General features: G+C 37.5%; 1 protein-coding gene and 1 non-coding gene across 5 annotated transcripts; both read left to right on the forward strand.

Annotated features, from left to right (window-relative positions):
• Positions 1-12397: 12397 nt before the first annotated feature.
• TRNAW-CCA (transfer RNA tryptophan (anticodon CCA)) lies at positions 12398-12469 on the forward strand. The gene has a single exon. It is a non-coding gene; the product is annotated as a tRNA-Trp (tRNA).
• A 42-nt stretch (positions 12470-12511) lies between these two features.
• Positions 12512-18645, forward strand: PPR336 (pentatricopeptide repeat 336). Of its 4 annotated transcripts, none has more exons than XM_010269384.3 (2): positions 12512-13916; positions 18102-18645. In XM_010269384.3, exon 1 carries the CDS (start codon positions 12704-12706, stop codon positions 13892-13894), a length of 1191 nt encoding a protein of 396 aa, XP_010267686.1. In that variant the 5' UTR covers positions 12512-12703; the 3' UTR covers positions 13895-13916; positions 18102-18645. The 4 variants fall into 4 exon arrangements, with proteins under 4 accessions (XP_010267686.1, XP_010267684.1, XP_010267685.1 ...); XM_010269382.3 differs by having other exon boundaries at positions 18110-18645; XM_010269383.3 differs by having other exon boundaries at positions 18113-18645.
• The last annotated feature ends 1149 nt before the right edge of the window (positions 18646-19794 follow it).

Consider the following 19794-nt stretch of genomic DNA (forward strand, 5'->3'; position numbering starts at 1 on the left):
TCTTGCATTGCTAGAGGGATCTGGATCACCTACCAACAAAATATGTTCCAACACCATCCTAATATGATCTAATACCAATATACCACACATCTCATGCATGTAGAGTCCCACTTTTATGTGACGGGATCTGTTCCTCACAAATGGGCACCTCACAGGCACATCCACCGTGAATTGGGAACATCTCCTGTGAATATTCACTAATAAGTACGGAAGATGTTCCCAATGCATGGTAGGATGTGCATGTAAGGAGCAGATCCGGTCTCCACTTTTATGGTTGGTCCAGTCTCATGGTGAGGTGTGATGTTAAATCATGTTGGGAGGGTGTTGGAACATGTTTTGTTAGTAGGTAAACTCAACTCTTGCTAAAGATCATCTTGGACTGGTTCTTGATCTTAAAGTGTATTGTATTGGATTATCCTCTATCAACATTACCATCAACTTCAAACATTTCCCCATCATTTTTGGAGATTCGAAGCTCTCATCAAGTATTTGATGAAGACCATGGGCCCCCATGGAAACTAAAGAATGTCTTGTTGAATGCATTCATATGTGATCTCACTTAATCTCTAGAGTTTCCTTTCTCCATTCGTATGGAGAAACAAATCAAGCGGCTAATTAGTTGGTGCTTGATGCTTTATCGAGTGGTATTGTTCAAGTTGGTTGTATTCCTTGGCGCCTGAAGTTCATTTGTTTTTGTGATATGTTAGAATGTACACCTTCTAACTTTATATATACATACATATATAATAAACAATTGTTGCATCAGACTTGTGCCGATTTCCGATGCATAAACGCAATGAATACACAATACAACACGATACCAAACATTGCCCAAATCATTGTTAGATCAATGAGTTTAATAGATCATTAATAGATAATAGATTCATCTCATAACTCTCTCTTACCATGAAAATCATTTAAAAGTATAAAATAAATTATTTTTTCTATTTTTTACTTTACTAAAAATTAAGAAAAAATTGGTTTGACATAAATTATTCTTACATCTGTGAGTTCAGAAAAAGCCTATAGATCTAACAAATTTGAACCACTAGTGTAATTATCTACCACTGGTCCAAACCGACACGACAGCCAACAACCTATGAAAACTATCAAAAAGTCTGAATGAATATTGAATATTAATTCGTTGAACTATGCCAATAGTCATAAACTTTTAGCAACGTTTAACTAGGGACGTAAGTTGGGCAGGCTGGGCCGGGTTTAAATTCAACCCAGGCCCAACCCTAAGAATTGGAACTATGGCCTAAAGCTGACACAATCTCGTGGTCAAGTCCGAAATATCCAATCTGGGTCTTGCCTGAACTGAAATTTTATGCACTGGGTCCTGACAAGGCTGACACTGTAGTGCCACCAAGTCGGTTGGGGTGGCCTGTCTCAGCTGCTAGGGTGAGACCCTAGGCACATACAGTGTAGGATTAATTGAATATTTGAACTGGACCAGATTTCCAGTATTGCCCTGGACCTTGGAGATTGATGGGCAAAACTGGAAAGTTACACCCGACCCCTAGACTCGATTATGATACTACACTAGGTGTCGGATTGAGCTATCTTTGATGTACCAATAAGTGAGATCCTTAGCGGGGGTCAAAACCTGGGTATGTTGGGACAGTCCGAGAATTCATCTGAGTGGGTGATCATAGTGACAGGATCAGCCCCTTTGTCGGACAAAGGTAATGATCGGCGATGCACTCTCACTAATGGAAACCAAGACTGCCGGCAGCCGATTTCAACCGTTGAGATTTGTTTTGTAAAATATATTTTATATAAGATATAAAAGTATATATATGGTTTCTAAAATGTTTGCAAGAAGGTTTAGATTCCCGGGATCCATATGAGTGGAGAGTGCAACACTATTTCTTGCAGCCGAGGGAGAGGTCCTCTCTTGTCGGGCAGTGTATGATCATTATGGGCTGAGAGGTTAAGTGTAAGACCATTGAGGATAATACCTGATGAGCTAATCTTGCATCTGCCCACAGTCCCTGGGTGTTACAAGGTGGCTTGGCCCAGAGACCTCTTAGGGTAAGTGTTGGGCCCGTAGAGCCCATTTGATGGGTTTCAGGGGGTGCACTGTCTTTAACAGTGTATTCGGCCAGGCCTTGTAACAAAGGCTGGGCCGAACCCATGTGGCTGATGTGTAGATCAATGCTTGGGTCCCACGCCATACAAGGAAGCCCAACTGGGCAGCAGTTAAGAGGGTTAAGTGAGCACATGAGCTTAATGGGCCTAAAGCCCATTTCGAACTGGGCTGTTTATTTAGTTAATAAATGGGCGAAATCTGAAGTGGATCAGCTAATAGGATTGGGCTTAGACCCTATCCACTTAGAGAGTCCAAGATCTAAATAAGATTTAGATCTGGAAACCTCCTAATCAGATTAGGAGATGGCTGATCTGATCTCTAGATAAGATAAGGATTATCCCTTATCACTTAAAGGGACTCCTAACCCAAATGTGATTTGGATTAGCAACTCCTAATCTGATTAGGAGCTGATCCCTTTAAGATTATAAAAGAAGAAGGGGGCGGCAGCCTTTAGACACACAACACACAAATCATCAGGTTTTCTTTAGTGCTGAAATCAAGAAGAGAGAATTCTGCTCCCTACAAATACTCTCTTGCCGCCTCCCTGTTCTTGCCGCCCTGTTTGCCAGTTCGATCTCCACTTGTGGGAGAAGTCAAGATTGGATCTTGACATCAGTCCTTTGAGAAAGGATTGAAAGGAAGCTATGCTCACGTACCATCTTGCTGATTCTTGCGAAGGACAGAGTTCTTGGAGAAGAACACTGCTGATTCTGCTCCACCTGCACTGCGCCATCTTCAATGGGAGCAGTCTTTGGATCATTCCTTGGGCGTGAACACCTTCGTTGGGAGATATTACTTCTCCGTATCAGGTATAATCCTTCCCACTCCTTTTTGGTTCAGATCTGGTTCAGTTTATGGTTCAGAGTTGATCCTTGAAAATATGATTTTCTAAATGGGGAATACGATTCCCATTTGAAGGGAGAGAAAAAATTTTGAAATTCGCCCCTTATTCCGCAATCTTTTGGGCGTCCATAGGATGGATCTCTCATCCCCTTCAGTGGTATCAGAGCCATGGTTCAAATCTTGAACCAATTTGTTTCAGATCTGAACCTGCGCAAATGGGCAGAAGGTGTTCTACCCAATTTGCGCAGATATGGGTTTTGGGAAATTTTGTTCCCAAAATTAATGGGCGAATAATCTGAAATTAATTTTATATAAATCTGATTATTATTTAGAATTGTTCTTTATGATTTTCTTGATTTATGGGCTGTTCGTACAAGAGGAGATCGAAATCTTGGTTTGCGCAGGGAACCTGCAAGATTTGCAGTTTCTTGATTTATTTATTACATTTGGTCTGTAAATAATTTTTTTTATTTTCTAGACTCAATGTATAGGTATTCGATCTGATGTAATTATTAATAGAAATAGGATTTCTATTTATTTTAATTATGGATCGAAGATGGCGGCGCAGAAAGGGAGATTTCGAAGAGAAGAAGATTTTGCAAATGGGAGAATCGCCATCTGCGATTTGCAGTTTGTGAAACTGCATTCTGTGATCTAACCTCTGTTTTGCAGGATGGATTGTGCGAACAGCCCTGATTTACTGATTGTTGTTTTTCTTTTATCAGTAATTAATTTCAGATTATTTTCTTGAATTAAATATTTAATTAAAGATCAAACCCTAGACCCATTCGAACCAAGATTGGTTCAAACTGTTTGGACCGAATCTAGGGTTTAATCAAGGCTGAAAGTCAGCCCTAATTTCCCACTAATGGGCCTAAGGATTGATATTTAATTAAATGGTTAATTCGGCCCAACCTGTAAAGGCCCAGTTTTAAACAGTTAAAACTGCTAAAAGCCCACCTAACCCTTAAAAGCTATATGGGTTGAACCATTCGGCCCATATACCTAGATAATATTAATGGTTAATATTATGGATTTAAAATGGGCTTCAAATGGGCTTTACAGATAATTAATTGATTGGATCAATTTATCCCTGCATGTGATGTATGGATGTGTGATGTGCTACGTACATGGGCCATAAGTACTTGGCCCATGCTCAATCGACAGTGGCTCTTTCGCACACCATGGCTGAATGCACATCATTGCCATGGTGTCCCTTTTGGTCATTGGATGACCTCCCTCAGTGGTGGGCCCCACACCTCATCATGAGGTCTCGTGCGGAACCCTAGCCGATTTAGGCCCACCAAAATCTGACTTTATGAAAGTCAGTGGGAATTACTTTGGTTTGACCTAAAGATAGAACTAGGGCATAATTATCTGTTCCCTCCAGATAATATGAGTGCATGTGATAGGGAGATTCATATGATGAACTCTCTAAAGGCCTTCCATCATTAGCACGAGGATGGGTCCTTCAGTAATAAGGAAACGCACCAGAAAATGGGCTATCCATTTGCTGTTGGGCTTGTCTAAGTGTTTCATAAGATGATAGGGGCGTCATAGACCGATGTGGGAGGGGCTTCACCAGAAAATGGGAACTCTCTCACGGTACCTTGGCGTTCACGAATATGATGGGTAAGCACTCACTGGACAGAAAGGTTTACCTGAAAACGGCTCTGAACCTTGTTTGACAGAAGCCAAAGGGAAAACTCATATGATGAGTGGATATGATCCTTCACAGAAAGGTGGTGGGGTTATGCAGCTGAAACAGTTGGTTTCATGCACCCTATGTGATTTCCCACATTTCCAGAGACAACCCGTGGTTTCCGTCACTGAGAAAGGAGGGAAATCTCAGAGACGAATAAATGGAAATGGATCGTAGATTAAAATCCATATCTATGAAATGAACATGAATCAAATTAGGTCGTGGACTGATGTTTTGAAATTCGCCCCTTATTCCGCAATCTTTTGGACGTCCATAGGATGGATCTCTCATCCCTTTAAGTCTGGACTCGGGTTGGGGCCACCCAAGTTGAACTCCAAAGTTTAATATCTCTAAATTTGGTATTTTCTAGCATGATTTCATAAATGCTTACAAGTTTCTAGTAATTTTGGTCATATAACACCTGTGCACCTGAAATTTTGTATACCGAATTGAAGAACACCTGACGTCACCCATTTATGCTAAAATTATCTGACCACACTTTCTTGAATTCTTGTTAGTTAAAAAGATATAGCATTCAAAACCTTCTTTAGACCATGAATACATTACCCATTCCCTGTAGTTGAGCAACGTAGAATGAAGATGTAAGATTGAGGACAGATTGAAAATGAAGATTTTAATGCTCATTGAGGACAGATTGAAAATGAAGACCATGAATATTATACCTCCTATTAATAAAAAGAAGTTGAAAAGAAGAAAATTGGTTTAACAAGTTCTGAGTTTGAAGTAACAAAAAGGAAGAAGACCAAGGAAGCGAGAACTGATTCTGTAAAGCTTGCATAACTACTTTGGAATCTGAGCAAAAGAGAGGAGTAGATTTCTCAAGTTGATGGACAATAATACTGTCTTGGTGTATGGCAAAAAGTTCTGCTTCCGCTATAGATTGTAACTTTTTCTTTCCTCCTAAAATTTGAATACAACGGAGATAAGTATCCAGAATGATATTGCCATAGGAATACAAGGAATTAGAAATTTTACCTGCATCAGTATTGGAGTTAAGATGTACAGAAATTTGATTAGAAAGATGAGTGTTTGGTATTGATTCTGTGAGAGGGTTTGTAATTGCTCGAAAGGTAGAATTAATTTTCCGAATAATCAAAAGAGATTAGAAACATTGGAATCGTTAAACACTTTATCATTTCGAACTTGTCAAATGAAGTATAAAGCAATAGCATATCAGGATAATACCACTCGTGACATTTCTTTATCTGTACACTTTTGTCTAATATTGAAAATACAATCAATCCAAAATGCAAAGTTTGTTAATTGAAAATTCCAAGGTGCAGCGAAAAGAATGGATCGAGCAAAAGAACAATTAGACAGTTCTATTGCATTGATGAGTTCCATTGGTTCAGGGGTATTTAGATCAACCATTTGGATTGACTTCAATTACATGCTATCCCAGATAGGGCCAAACCAATTCCAGATTGACATGGAGAAGAAAAACCAGTTACATAAATTGCAAGCATTCAACAAATTCCTAATAATCATTACCTATCTCTTGCCTGTTTTCATCTCACAACAATTTTCAATTAAATTATAGTAAGGCAAAAATTAAATGCAATACATTGGAAGATTGGATGGGCGATAGAGGAAAGGCCTGACAGTATGAGAATAACCTGAAGGGTGGTTATAACTGAACTTGACCCATGAACTGGCATCCCCTTGATGGGCACAGTGTTCATGGAAGCTGCTGATAGGCCTTGCCAAGCATGCACCCCAACGATCACTCTCTGGCATTGTTTCTGCCACAGTATATATATACCCTTCATATTTGTGAATGCCTGATAATCTAGCACCTCCCCAGATTTTGTTATGCAAAGAACAACTACCTCTGCACCTGCACCAGACAGGAAAATAAAAGACAGATAAAGTCATAGGATGCTAATTTTCCTACCAGACAGTGACAATACCTCCCCATGTTTTTGGTAGATTGCAGCTGACAACAAAACTTTCTCTGAAATAGGTATTCTCAAGGCCCCGTTCGTTTTTCGGCAAGTTACTTATTCGGGTAAATATGTAATTATACAGGTAAGTGTTTCCTAAGAAAGGCTTACCCAGGTAAGTGCATTTTCCCGTGTAAATAAGGCAATGACCATTTTAGTCATAAAAACTCATTATTACAAGGGGCATTTTTGTTCCATTCAGGTGCTGGCAACTTTTCCCAAGGTAGAAAAGTTATTTACCCAGCAGGAGACATGATACCCATGAAAATAAACTTTCCCTGATCTCCACATAAATCTGAAAAAAAAAAAAAAAAACATGGGATTCTTGGTCAATGAGAATCAAAATCCCATTGACTAACTTTTCCCCTCTCAAAATCCAGAAAAAAAACACCCCCCAAGTCTCAACTTTTATCATCTCTTAGAAGTGCCATATTTAAGAGGTGGTCTAAGGTCATCTTCAACCAGACACCCCATCTCATGCTAACCATAAATTTTGTTATGATGGTGATTGAAGGCACAATCTTGCTGTTACTCTTCATTCCAACCAAGAGGTTGTTCATGCAAATTTTCATATTATAGTTGGTGTAGTGATAAGATAGTCATACATCTAGAATAACATTCCCAAATAATTGATGTCCTCAACCCTCTTAAATGATAGATATCATAATTCCATACCAAATCGTACAGATAAGGATCATATGATGAAATTTTCTAGAACAAATGCTAGTGAAAATAAAAGTCATGGAAACCAAAAGCAAAGTCTAAAGAAAACTGACTCAGCACACTATTTTCTTTTAATTATATATTTTTTTCACTAAGTTAATTATGACACCAACATTGTAGCATAATTGTTCTGAACCAATATTCATCATTATAAAATTCATGATGGATTTCTTTTTTTTTATCAAAAAAAAAAAATTCATGGTGGATTTCTTTTCCTAAAGGTTATTAATTATCCAATGCTGGTCCAGGCAATATGGGATCTTGGGAGGAGTGGACTGGATAAATAACTACCCTCCAGCAGTGTTAGCACAAAGTGGCCACTTCATGGATTCATGCATTTTTTTAATGGTAACATGCTTGATCGTGATATTAGTGAAACGAATATTGTTTTGATACCCAAAGTGCCTCATCCGGTATCTGTAATAGATTTTCGACCAATTAACCTTTACAATATAATTTATAAAATTTTCTTAAAATTATTGGCTAACAGTAGGGTTGTTCATAAGAAGGCCCAACCCGACCAAATCGACCAACCTGGACCGACCTATCCCGAATCGGCCAGGTTTTCATCAGCACCGGTCAGTTTTGGGTTGGGCAAATTCATAAACTGACCCGACCTGAACCGAATCAATTAATCTTCTAGTTCGGTAGTTCCTACTTAACTAGTCTTCTAGTTCCTATTTAACTAAATTGTATCTATCCTACTTTCACCAAATAGGCAACCCATTAGGCAATTACAATTAGAATTAGGTGTCCTTTTTTGCCTAAATTGTATTTATCTTAATTTCTATAGTCTTTTACACCAAATAGGCAACCCATTAGGCAATTACAATTAGAATTAGGTGTCATTTTTTACCTAGATTAGAATTTAAAAAGTTTCTTGAAATATAAATATTTCAGCCTTCTTTCTATAAAACAGTTTGACTTTCTATTTTATTGATAAATTTTGTCTTCTCCTTTTTTACGTAGATTAGAATTTAGAAAGTTTCTTAAAATATAAATATTTCAGCCTTCTTTCTATAAAACAGTTTGACTTTCTATTTTAATGATAACTTTTGTCTTCTCTTCTATTTTCTAACTTGGTCCGCCCCCCTTAAGTCCTCAACTCAAGATATCATTTGATTTTTGAACTTGACTCTCCCAACTCTCCCATCTTCTCAAATAAATTTCCTTCTAGTTCTAGGCTTTTCTATCCTTTTTGTACAAGAGCAAAACCGAAACCAACCCAAATCGATCCAACCCGACTCAAACCGACCAGGTCGGTTTTGCCTATTAGTGGGTTGGTTTCAGTTTCCACCTCAGGTAACCCGACCAGGTCGGGTCGGTTGGGAAAACCCCAATAAACCGACCCATGAACAACCCTATCTAACAAACTAAGGCCTCCTTTGCCTAAAACTATCTCTCCTTGGCAAATTGCATTTGTTCCATGCAAGCAAATTGTTGATAATGTATCAGTTGCTTATGAGATTATTCACTATATTAATTAAGAAGAAGAAAGACAAATATGATGTTTTTGTCTTAAAAGTTGACATGTCTAAAGCTTATGATAAAGTATAATGGACATTTCTTATTGACTTGGTGAGGGAGCTTGGGTTTCATGAGAAATTCATTAAGCTTATCCATCCCTGCATTTCTACTCCTTGCTTTCCAGCTATGGTTAATGGGGATAGTTCAGCAACTACGTTCCGTCCGCAGCACGGGTTACGTCAAGGTGACCCCATATCATCATATTTATTTATCATGTTCATGAATGCTTTTGTCTCTCTTGTTGTCTAAACTTGTAGAAGAGAAAGAAGTTATCTTTCCTTGTAGTTTCCTTGTAGGAAAGGTCTTGGTTTGGTATGGCATTAGGGAAAACTTGTTATGGTTATGCGACTATATAGAAAAGGCGGGTGGGGCTTCAGGCGGCCGGCCGCCTGAATAGAATCAATCCAAATTCCATCGATTGTAGCATTACGTTGTAGCCAGTGATTGCCAGGGTCGGTGTGTGATCACCTTTGGTGAAGCAACCCTTCAGATGCTCTCCCCCAAATTATTTCTCATATGATGTTTGGCAATGACTTGATGGTTTTTGGGAAGGAGATTATGCAAAGTCAAGTATTTATATTAGCAAAAATGTGCATTGTGGTATTCGCAACATGTTGGTTCGTTTTCTAAAGGTTAAGTGCTTATCCCAACATGTTGGGGTAGGGTGTCAATGGTATTCGAAAATCTGATTTTAAATTTGATATTCGACATAATCGAATTGAATTCGGATAATTCGAATATCTAATCGATTGAATTCAAATATCCTATTCATACTAAATAGTTAATCCGATTCGAATTTGGATATAACCTGATTTGATTAGATAAATATCCGAATTCGATCGATTATTAATTTTTATATATAATATAAAATATTTTATATAATTTATATATAATAATTAAGTTAATAAATAATTTATATACTTTATATACTTTATATCAATAAAATATTTACTTTATATATTTATTAATTATCTAAAATAATTAATTAATCAAACTCGAACTGAATCGAATAGTCGAATACTTAATCGAATTCGAATTCAGATATTAATTTTTAATATCCATCAGATATCGGATTCGAATTCGGATATTATCTGATCTGATTCAAATTCAATCCGTTTACACCCCTATTTGGTGGCCCTCTCTTCATAGGTAAAAATAAAAAGGAACTCTTCTCTGCTCTATGCCCGTTTGGTTGTATTGTCTGTCACTGAAACCCCAGAGCATCTGTTTTTGTATTGATCATTCAGTAGAATTGTGTGGTTGGGTTCTACTTCAGGTTGGCGACCAAATTAATTTGATTGGTGAACTCTTCTGTGGTTGCTTGGATTCGTTCATGGGTGGCATATGTTTAGGTGAAAGGTGATGATAGTATGCAGAATTTTGTATTGAAGTCCACCATCTTATGGAAAGCATGGGAAGCACGAAAGAAGACTTTTTCATGGAAAGCAACTAACACCTGTAGGTGTGTTACAAAGGGGCCTCTCGTTAATAGTCAAGAAGGCAACTTGCTACAAAGTATTTTGTATAGTGGTGGATGAAACTCATTGGGAGGGACAAGACTTTTCTGATGGTATTTGTGTTGTATCTAAGGGTCAGAAACTCCTACGATTTGATAAATATAGCGTATCCTGTCTTGGTAGATCAAGAAGTTTGGTGCTCTGTTGGGACAAATCCATTCAGCTGCATATTATTGATTCTTCTCCAAACTATATTTGTGCAGAAGTTCTTAATTGCCCATGCTTTGCTGAATGGTATTTGTGTTGTTGTTATGTACATCCCAACTTAGGAGGATCCATCGTTGAGAATTTTTTTTTTATCATTTATCCACCACTGTTGGCTACTAGAATGGGCCCATTTGTGCTTTAGGCAATTTCAACTGTATTGTTGATGCTAGTGAAAAGTAGGGTGGTCCTTCACTAAAGGCATTATGATTAAGGGGGCGTTCTTTTTTCGGATTTTGAGAGGGGGAAGTTGGTCAATGGGATTTTGGTTCCCATTGACTAAAAATCTATGTTCTTTTTTGAGATTTATGTGGGAATTAAGAAAAGTTTATTTTTTTGAGCATCACTTACCCACCTCCTAGGTGGAAAAAGAAAGTTGCCAACACTTGAATGGGATAAAAATGCCCCTTTTAATAATGGATTTTTATGGCTAAAATGGTCATTGTCTTATTTACATGAGAAATAAAAGAACATGGGTAAATGCACTTATCCAAGTAAGTGTTTCTCAGGAAAAACTTATCTAGGTAACTGTATTTACCTGGGTAAGTAACTTACCAAAAAGCGAATGGGGTCTAACTGTCAACTATTGGATTTAAGTTATTAGGGTCCACAATGGAGATCTTATCCACATCAACTAGATCATGTTTTAGCTAATGGCCACTAGATTGCTTTATTTCCTGTGGCTATTGTCCATCCTCTTGTTCGGGTAGTCAGTCATCATTCTCCCACCATATTACTTCGGTTATTTTAAGTAGGTTCACAATTTAGCTAAAAAATGTTTTGAATTGAAGCAATATGGTTTGAAGTCCCAAATTTCCATGATATCTTCACAAACGCATAGTCTTCCATCTCGGGGGTTATACTACTAGTTTGGTCTGAGATCTTCTCCAAATCAAATCAAACCAAACCAAACCAAACTAAACTAGATTGTAAACATCACTACAGAGTATGGTTTTAAAAAATGACCTAGAAATAGAACTGTTCTGGCCACCGGTTTTTAGGTCGACGGTTGACCATTCATTTCAAACAAATGCTTGTTCCAATAATAAAAATTTTAAAATAAAAAATAAATAAAAAACAAAAACTATTGAACGGGTTGATGGGTCGACAGTTCAACTGCCCAAGTCAACAGATCGTTGACCAATTCAACAATTTTTGACAAGAAACCAGGTTTGAGGTAAAATAGAACCGATTGCCTGAACAGTTCCCAAACCAAAACGATATGACTGTCTGAATCAACAACCATTCAAAACCATGCTAAAGAGTAATATAATATCTTAAAAGTACCCTGAGGTTTTTTATATGAGCTAAGACTATTACTCAACCTTGGAAAACACTTCAGACATTAAAATGAACAAATAAGGGGATAATGGGCAGAGCAGCCATGTCTAAATTGGTTTGCCAATATGAATTATGGCTTGGGTATTAAATAATTACTCATTAATGAGTAAATTGATTTTTTTATCAGCAATGCTAGTAATTATATCAATAGTTTAGTGAAACACTAACCTAATGACATAAACACTAAATTAAATTAACAACACCAGTTAATGATACATTCTCACGAGGTTTCTAGCGGAGACCTTGATCAAATCCCACCCCCACCAGAGTTGTTGTTAACTAAATTAAAAGTAAATTAATTTAATTTACTATAATGAACAATTAGATTCAATAAATTAGGAGTAAATAATTGTTAATTGTTATAGGTACTATATCATGCCGGAAAAAACTTATAGCAAATAAATCGGCATCATAAAGGTGGTAACCAATTGGCTAGGTTTTTATAATGTTTTATATCATATCCAGCACCGTAGAACCCAACGGATCCGTGGCGCAATGGTAGCGCGTCTGACTCCAGATCAGAAGGTTGCGTGTTCGATTCACGTCGGGTTCAATCCCAACAACGGATATATATCTTTTACGCTTACGATTTTTAGGCGTTCTATTCCGAGAAAGTTTTCGCTGTCGACAATCTCACTTGAGTCCCGATTAATTCAGTAAAACCCGGTGCAAAACCCTAACCATTACCCTCTCTGCTACTTCCATGGTCGAACTGTGAAGTGTTGTGTATACCGACAATCTCACTTGTGTATACCATCAACGTCTCAGAAAGCCGACTATAAAGCCCATGGCTTCCTTTTCTCGCCTGCGAATCAATTCTCTTCTCCATCGGCGTCATTTCTCATCGATCCTAAGTCCAGACTCCACAACTCCCCTTACTAGCAAGCAAAAATCTCGAGCCGCTATCGCCCTTCTCAAGTCTGAGAAAAACCCAGAACGCATCATCGACATATGCCGCGCTGCTTCACTCACCCCCGAACTCCATCTCGACCGCATCGCATTCTCTATTGCGATCTCCAAACTCACCGAGTCGAACTCCTTCGAGGGCATCCGGTCATTCCTTGAGGAGCTAAAGACCCGCTCGGACCTAAAAAATGAGCGCTTTCTATCCCATGCCATTGTTCTTTATGGTCAAGCTGGAATGCTCGATCACGCCATCCGCACCTTCAAGCAAATGGACGAAATGGGTATTCCTCGATCAACCAAATCTCTCAACGCCCTCCTCTTTGCTTGCATTGTCGCTAAAAAGCACGATGAAGTAAGTCGAATTTTCCTTGAATTCCCCAGAGCCTATGGAATTACTCCTGACATTGATACTTACAATACTGTTATTAAATCATTTTGTGAGTCGGGTTCATCTAGTTCAGTTTATTCTATTTTAGCTGAGATGAGTCGGAAGGGTTGTAAACCCAATGCAACTTCTTTTGGGACGTTGCTTGCGGGATTTTATAAAGAAGAGAAGTACGAAGATGTTGCCGAGGTGTTAGAATTGATGAAAAAGCACGATGTTCATCAGGGTGTCAGTACTTATAACATTAGAATCCAAAGTCTGTGTAAAATGAAGAAATCACCCGAGGCTAAGGCATTATTTGATGGAATGTTAGCAAGGGGTATGAAGCCAAATACGAATACTTATTTCCATCTAATTTATGGATTCTGTAATGAAGGGGACTTGGAGGAAGCCAAGAGACTTTTTAAGGATATGAGTAGGAAGGGGTGTGTCCCACAGAGTGATTGCTACTTTACTCTGATTTATTACCTTTGCCAAGGAGGGGATTTTGACACTGCACTCCAGCTCTGCAAGGATAGTTTGGCCAAGAATTGGGTTCCTAACTTCACGACCATGAAAACACTTGTGAATGGGCTTGCAAGCAGTTCCAAAGTTGAAGAGGCACGGGAGCTTGTTGGACAGATGAAAGAGAGGTTCGGCAAAAATGCTAATATGTGGGAGGAAATTGAAGAAGGGTTACCACAGTAAAAGTAATGCCGTGAAATAAGAGGTGAATGTCTTAACAGATTTTGTCTGGAAACTGTAGCCTTTGAGAAGATTCTCTTTTAGTTCTCTTATCTTCGTTCTTTGAAACTGTCAAGAGATAAGGATGATATTTTAAATGGACCATGTTGTTTTTTGTGTTCATGACTCGTCACTTTCTCTATTCCTCCTTTTAATGTAATTAGGATTTATGTTAGTAACAGTTCATCTTAAGATCATAATCTTTTTCTGATTTTCCTCTTTAGTGTAATTCAAAAAGTTATACTTTTGAATTTTTCAAGGTTTTTAGTTTTTAACTCTTCGCAAGGACAGGTTAAATATATTAAATTTGAAACTAGCACTTTTATGGTTTTACATGCAGCAGTATTACATTCATTGAATGTTAGAAGTTACAATAACATGAAATCATGCATGATAGTAGTAAATCTCCCCCCCCCCCTGCAAAAAAAAAGAAAGAAAGAAAAAGAAAACAGCTAGATTTTGTGGTCGTGTATGGGATGTTCCTTGGAGTAATAGGGCGATGTGGAGCTAGTCTTAGAATAGGAAAGTCAAATCCATGCTTTTTTTTCCTTGGTTCATGTGACTGTCACTATGGAGTACCAATCAGGTTTTCACAGATGCACACGAACCCAGCCCAATATGATGAGCCTATAAAGTTGCACTTGTAAGCTAAGTTTTGTTAAGTTGGGCCTATGACCAATGAACTTAGGCCTATTCATACAAGCCCAATATTTTTACTTTGTCCCTCAAGTGGAGCCAATAGGCTGATTGGAAGATTCTCTCAATCAAATTAATTGAAGATTTGTACTGATAAAAAAAAAATTAAAGATTTGATAGTGATTGAGAAAATCATTTAGATTTTGGTAGATTTGAATTTCTTTTCTTTGTTAGAAAGTGTTCTTCCATTTCATTGCACTTATTAAGAAGATTAATATCTCCACTCCACTGTTCAGTTTTGCAAACAGTGTTCCTTTTTTTTTGGAGTTGCCTTCAATTCCCTCTTCTTAGTAGGATTTGCGCGTGAATCTCCCATTGCTTCTGACGTCTAATTGAAAAGTCTTGTCAATGTTGTAATGACCAGTTTCTGATGGTGAAAACACTAGAGAATTAATGAGTTGATTTCTTCTTACAATTTTTATGGTTTGATGTCAACACTAAGCTTGAAGGTGCTGCCTCCTTGAGGAACTTAATGGTGCTGATTGTATTAGGTTTTCCAGTTAGATATTTATTTATTGCACCTTGTGTATCTTTGTTACTGATTCCAATTTGACCTTCTTATCTCTTACTCTTACCCTCTATCCATTACACACTGATTCCCCTAGTTCTCTTTAGTTCCCCTTTTATCCTCTACGATGTTCCTCATTTTTTATTGCTTCTGTTCTAAGCCTATGCAGTTATCTTGAAATGTTAGGGATTTTTTCCTTGTTTCAATTGCTATGACCTTCTTACACCTCTAATCTGCCCTTGTAAATTGCTCACCAAATGTGTAGGCTGTTTTTCTCATTCTCTTAAATCCATACCAGACCCAGTCCCTTTTGTTTATTAATTTTTAAAAAACCCTCCTATGTTCTTTTTGATCCCTATTGGTTATTTAGCTTACATACCTCAAGGCTAGTAAAAAATAAAAAGGAAAAAGAGGGTGAATGTCACATCAAACTCCATGAATTTTTAAATCTGATCATCCATAAAGTTGATCACCTTGCAATAGGAAGTATTGGAAAAAAAAAATTGATTATATATTATGATCAAAGAAACTTCCCTAGGAACAACACCCTATGGTAGAGGAGGCACTAGGTTAACTCCTTGGAGTCCTTCTTCTGAGTGGCCTTTGCCTATCTATTATTTATGCATTTCTATGTGTGTATTCAATGCACAGGAAAAGGGGTGATAATGGCCTTGGCTGAGCTTTGGTCCTATGACTTTATATACATTATATTTAATATTATAATATTTTATACCAAATGACATATTACATATGTATAAAATATATGTTACAATTTATATAATATAAAATAAAACATGATATGTACAAACTATCACACACACATACATGCATAGATACATACATATTGGGCTGGGCTAGAGTAGATGCATCTTCTGCAAACAGGGTTATCTGGACTGTTTTTTCTTCACTTTGGCAGCCAAGAAAAGAAAGTGATGAGAACTTAGAATCTTTGAATACTGCACCACAGTCCTATCTTGTATTTTAATCCACCATTTATGGTGTTTTATATACCAGCCTAAAAAGGGGCCAAAAGAAAGACTTGCAACAAACATTAAACGCTATTGCTTCTTTTCACCTCTGGCAAGAGTAGTTGGAGAAGAAGAAAAGGGAAGGAGAGATTTCTTCTTTTACATGTTTTTCTTTTCTTTTCTTTTCTTTTCTTTTTCTTTCTAGGGGTGCAAGGCAGGTACCTGATTTGAAAAATTGTACACTGCATCTGGTGCAAGCCCTTGGAGACAGGACCCTTCAAATTTTAACAAACGCTGAACCCAAGCCTGCCTAAGTTGCATCCTTATTTCTTTCTCTTTTCTTTTGAAAGGTATCTGGAGATTCATCTTATTTGAACTACCAAAAGGGACAAGATTCACGTAATATTTATGAGAGAATGTGCAACGGTGCTACTTTGCATTGGTGAAAATCCAATCCTTTTGCCCCATTTAATTCTCCTTTGATATCCAAAGGAGGACAACTAATGAACTAATTTCTCTTTGCAATCCTTGAGCCAATGAGACGAGTAACCACCTCCAATTGCGGCCACAGGCACATAAGATAAAAAGAAATTGCTTGTGTCTTTCAACAATCTTTTATTAAAAATTAGATAAATATAGGGTTGTGACTTGTAATTACTTACTAAAAAAGGATAAGATTGTAACTTGTAAAGAACTGGGATAAAAATACACAATTACGAATGTGGCTCAATTTTCTTTCACTCGCACACACACACAAATATGATTTCTCTGAATTGTATTCTTTGTAAAGAAAAATTACACCAATGACCCAGATGCGTTGGTGAAAAACCTTTTGGTCACTAAAGCTGGATGAAAATTCAGGAAAATCTACTAGGTTCTGGTTGGACGGCCCGATGCTTGTTATTTATCAATTCAGTACATTTATAGAAAATTCCTGATTAATCATTCATTACCCGAGCCCAGCTGTATCATTTATTTCTTTTTAAGTCTATGAAGGCCATTATAACCATGACTTGAGAGTTGAGAGTTAAAAAGCTGAAAATGAAACAATAGCTTTATTGTTGATTTGGATGATATGGCCTTTTCACGCCATGTTGTCCAAGTCAATGGAGAGATCTTCATGTTTGTGGTACCATTGTGGCATCACTTCTGTCCATTTTCTTGTAGAACTTCCATTTGAACTTATGAAGCTAAACTATTTATTCCTGTACATGAGAGGCAACTCAATGATGTGCTGTGACTGGAAGTGCTATGGCACTAAACTGGATTTTATGAGCATTTGTGGGCACTTGCAGTGGATGGTGAGAGGTTAGGTGACTGGGTCTCTGGATTGTCATTGGAGCCATTTCACCTGCATTGTCTTCCTCAAGAATCTTCCGCTTGAAAAACTTCAATCAAATGTTTCTCACATGATTTATTTATTTTGCAACTTATCTGATGCAAGTCATGTCTAGGTTGATTTGATTTGAACTACTGTTAGAGTTACCTATAAAAAAAAAACACTGTTAAGAGTTTTATTGTTCCTTGTCTATACTGTTTGATTTGAAGGAGAACTAATAGTTCTAATGAATAAAAGTTAATTAGTTAAAGACTGAGAATTTTGGTCTTGTGTTTATCCAATTATGAAGAGCTTTCCTTGGTGCTGCTTTGGACAGGCATGAATTCAGGTCCATTTTATTAGGAGTTTATGTGTATATATGCATATGGCTGTTTTGGATGATTTAGTATGCACTGGTTCCATGAATGATCAATGATCTATAAGGAGATGAAGGTCAAAATAAAACATGAAAAAGAACTATTGTAGCAAATTTCGTCATCGATATTTCCTCCAGATTATTGTTTGCGTCATGGTTTACAGTACTGGAACTGGGCATTTGCAATGAATTTTGGAGTTGACCACTGCGATATTTGTTTATATTGCTTTCTGTAGCTTGGTTTTTACATTTTTTTTATATTTCACATAGAACTTAAAAATACAGTTATATTGATATGTGGATAGAATTGCAGCAGATCTTACGGAGATAATCCACTGGTAGAGAGAAACAAGTATTGATGGGATCTGCTTAAATGTCAAACAGGAAGGAGTTCACCTTTGCAGATTGTCAAATATTTACGAGAACTTTTTTCTAGTCCAGAATAACGTAGTTTGAAGATTTGGAGCCTTAGAATAGTTCATTTTGGTTTGATGACAATCCTCTGCTAGCCTGAACCCTGAACATCTTCTCGAGGCATTGCTGATTGCATTTCAATTCAAGACCGGAGTTTCCATTACCAATCAAGACTACGAGATGCCTTGAAATGCAACGCCAACAGTTTGAGATGTTGACTCTGGATGATGAATGTATGATTTTCTCATGCAAAATTAATGGGGTTTCTGCTATCTTTAATTTTCTTTAAGGGAAATTGTCTAAAACTCACCATGACTTTTCAACATTCCTCTTAAACTCACAACTTTTCAAAACGTCCAAAGAACCCCGTGTCAGTATTTTGACGTTAAATAGACCAATGGATGTTGGGAGATTACTATTTTACCCTTTATTTTATATTCACCGCCGCTGCATCTTCTAACATTGCCCAAGACAAAGAAGATAATCACTTCCAGAGAAGAAATGAATGCCAGTATCTGATGGTGGTGACTGTTTTCGTATTGCCAGTGAGACAAAAGCAGATTGTTGATTTGGTGGTTGTGACGGTGGAATATTGTAAGATGGGTGCTTAAGCGCCCTCAAACTCAGAGTGGAACCCCACCCAACAGAGGAGCCAGCAAGAGGAACCGTGAGTTGAAGTCGCTTCTCTCACTTCTTTTCCTTTCTCAAAAAACCCCAAAATTGAACTAAATCCATGTAAGTAAAACAGAGGACCCGACAAGCTAGATTCTCTCATCTTAAAACCCTTCTCTTCCTCATTATTTCTCCTCTTCTCTAATTTAAGATTGACTGGGTTGTTTGCTTTTGTTTCTTTTTCATACACCTGTTTTATTTTAAAGAGAATAGGAGGAAAAAAAAAGGGAAAGGTCTATCTCCATTGTCAGTCAGAGCTTTAAAGACATGGTACTTTCTAAAACAGAGTCACCGCCGATCAATTTTCCTCACTATTGACCTTTTCTAGAAGATCTCTCTTGATTTACTTCATGGGTTCTTTTGCAGGTTTTGCTTAATTGGGATTGTAATCGATAAAAACCCCTACAACCTTTGCAACACATTTTCTCATTTACACATTCAACCCTTCTTCTTCCTACCATTTTCTTCTCTTCTCTTTATTGCTCTCTTAAAACTCTCCAGAGCCATGGATTCTGGTAACATTAGAAGTATTCAATCATCAAGAGGTGGTGATGAGAGTATGATTCAGTCTGAGTCAATCTCCGCTATCTTGAACTCTTCCAACCATGTTGGTCATCATGTATATCTAATCCACATCTCACTACTACTCACCATCTCAATCTTCCCTTGTCATCCTTGTCTTTGTTAGATTCTGTATCGAATTATTTGGATGCCTTTTCTCGACCACCGATGACTTCAAATGCAAATTCCCTTACACATCTTGATATGATGTGACCTAGAAATGTAAGATCTAAAGCCAATTGTATCAAGATTAGCAACATAATGGAGTTCATCATCCTTGAGCCAACCCATCTTCGGCGCTCAAAGGCGTAGTCAGGGCTCTTTGCCAAGTTCATCGTTGATGCAATTTCC

Source organism: Nelumbo nucifera, chromosome 1, assembly GCF_055504915.1.
Source record: "Nelumbo nucifera cultivar China Antique chromosome 1, China Antique-T2T, whole genome shotgun sequence".
In the NCBI taxonomy this organism is placed as follows: domain Eukaryota; kingdom Viridiplantae; phylum Streptophyta; class Magnoliopsida; order Proteales; family Nelumbonaceae; genus Nelumbo; species Nelumbo nucifera.

Excerpts from the sequence above, each read along its gene's own strand:
- PPR336 (XM_010269384.3), top strand. The coding sequence starts at position 12,704 with ATGGCTTCCTTTTCTCGCCTGCGAATCAATTCTCTTCTCCATCGGCGT.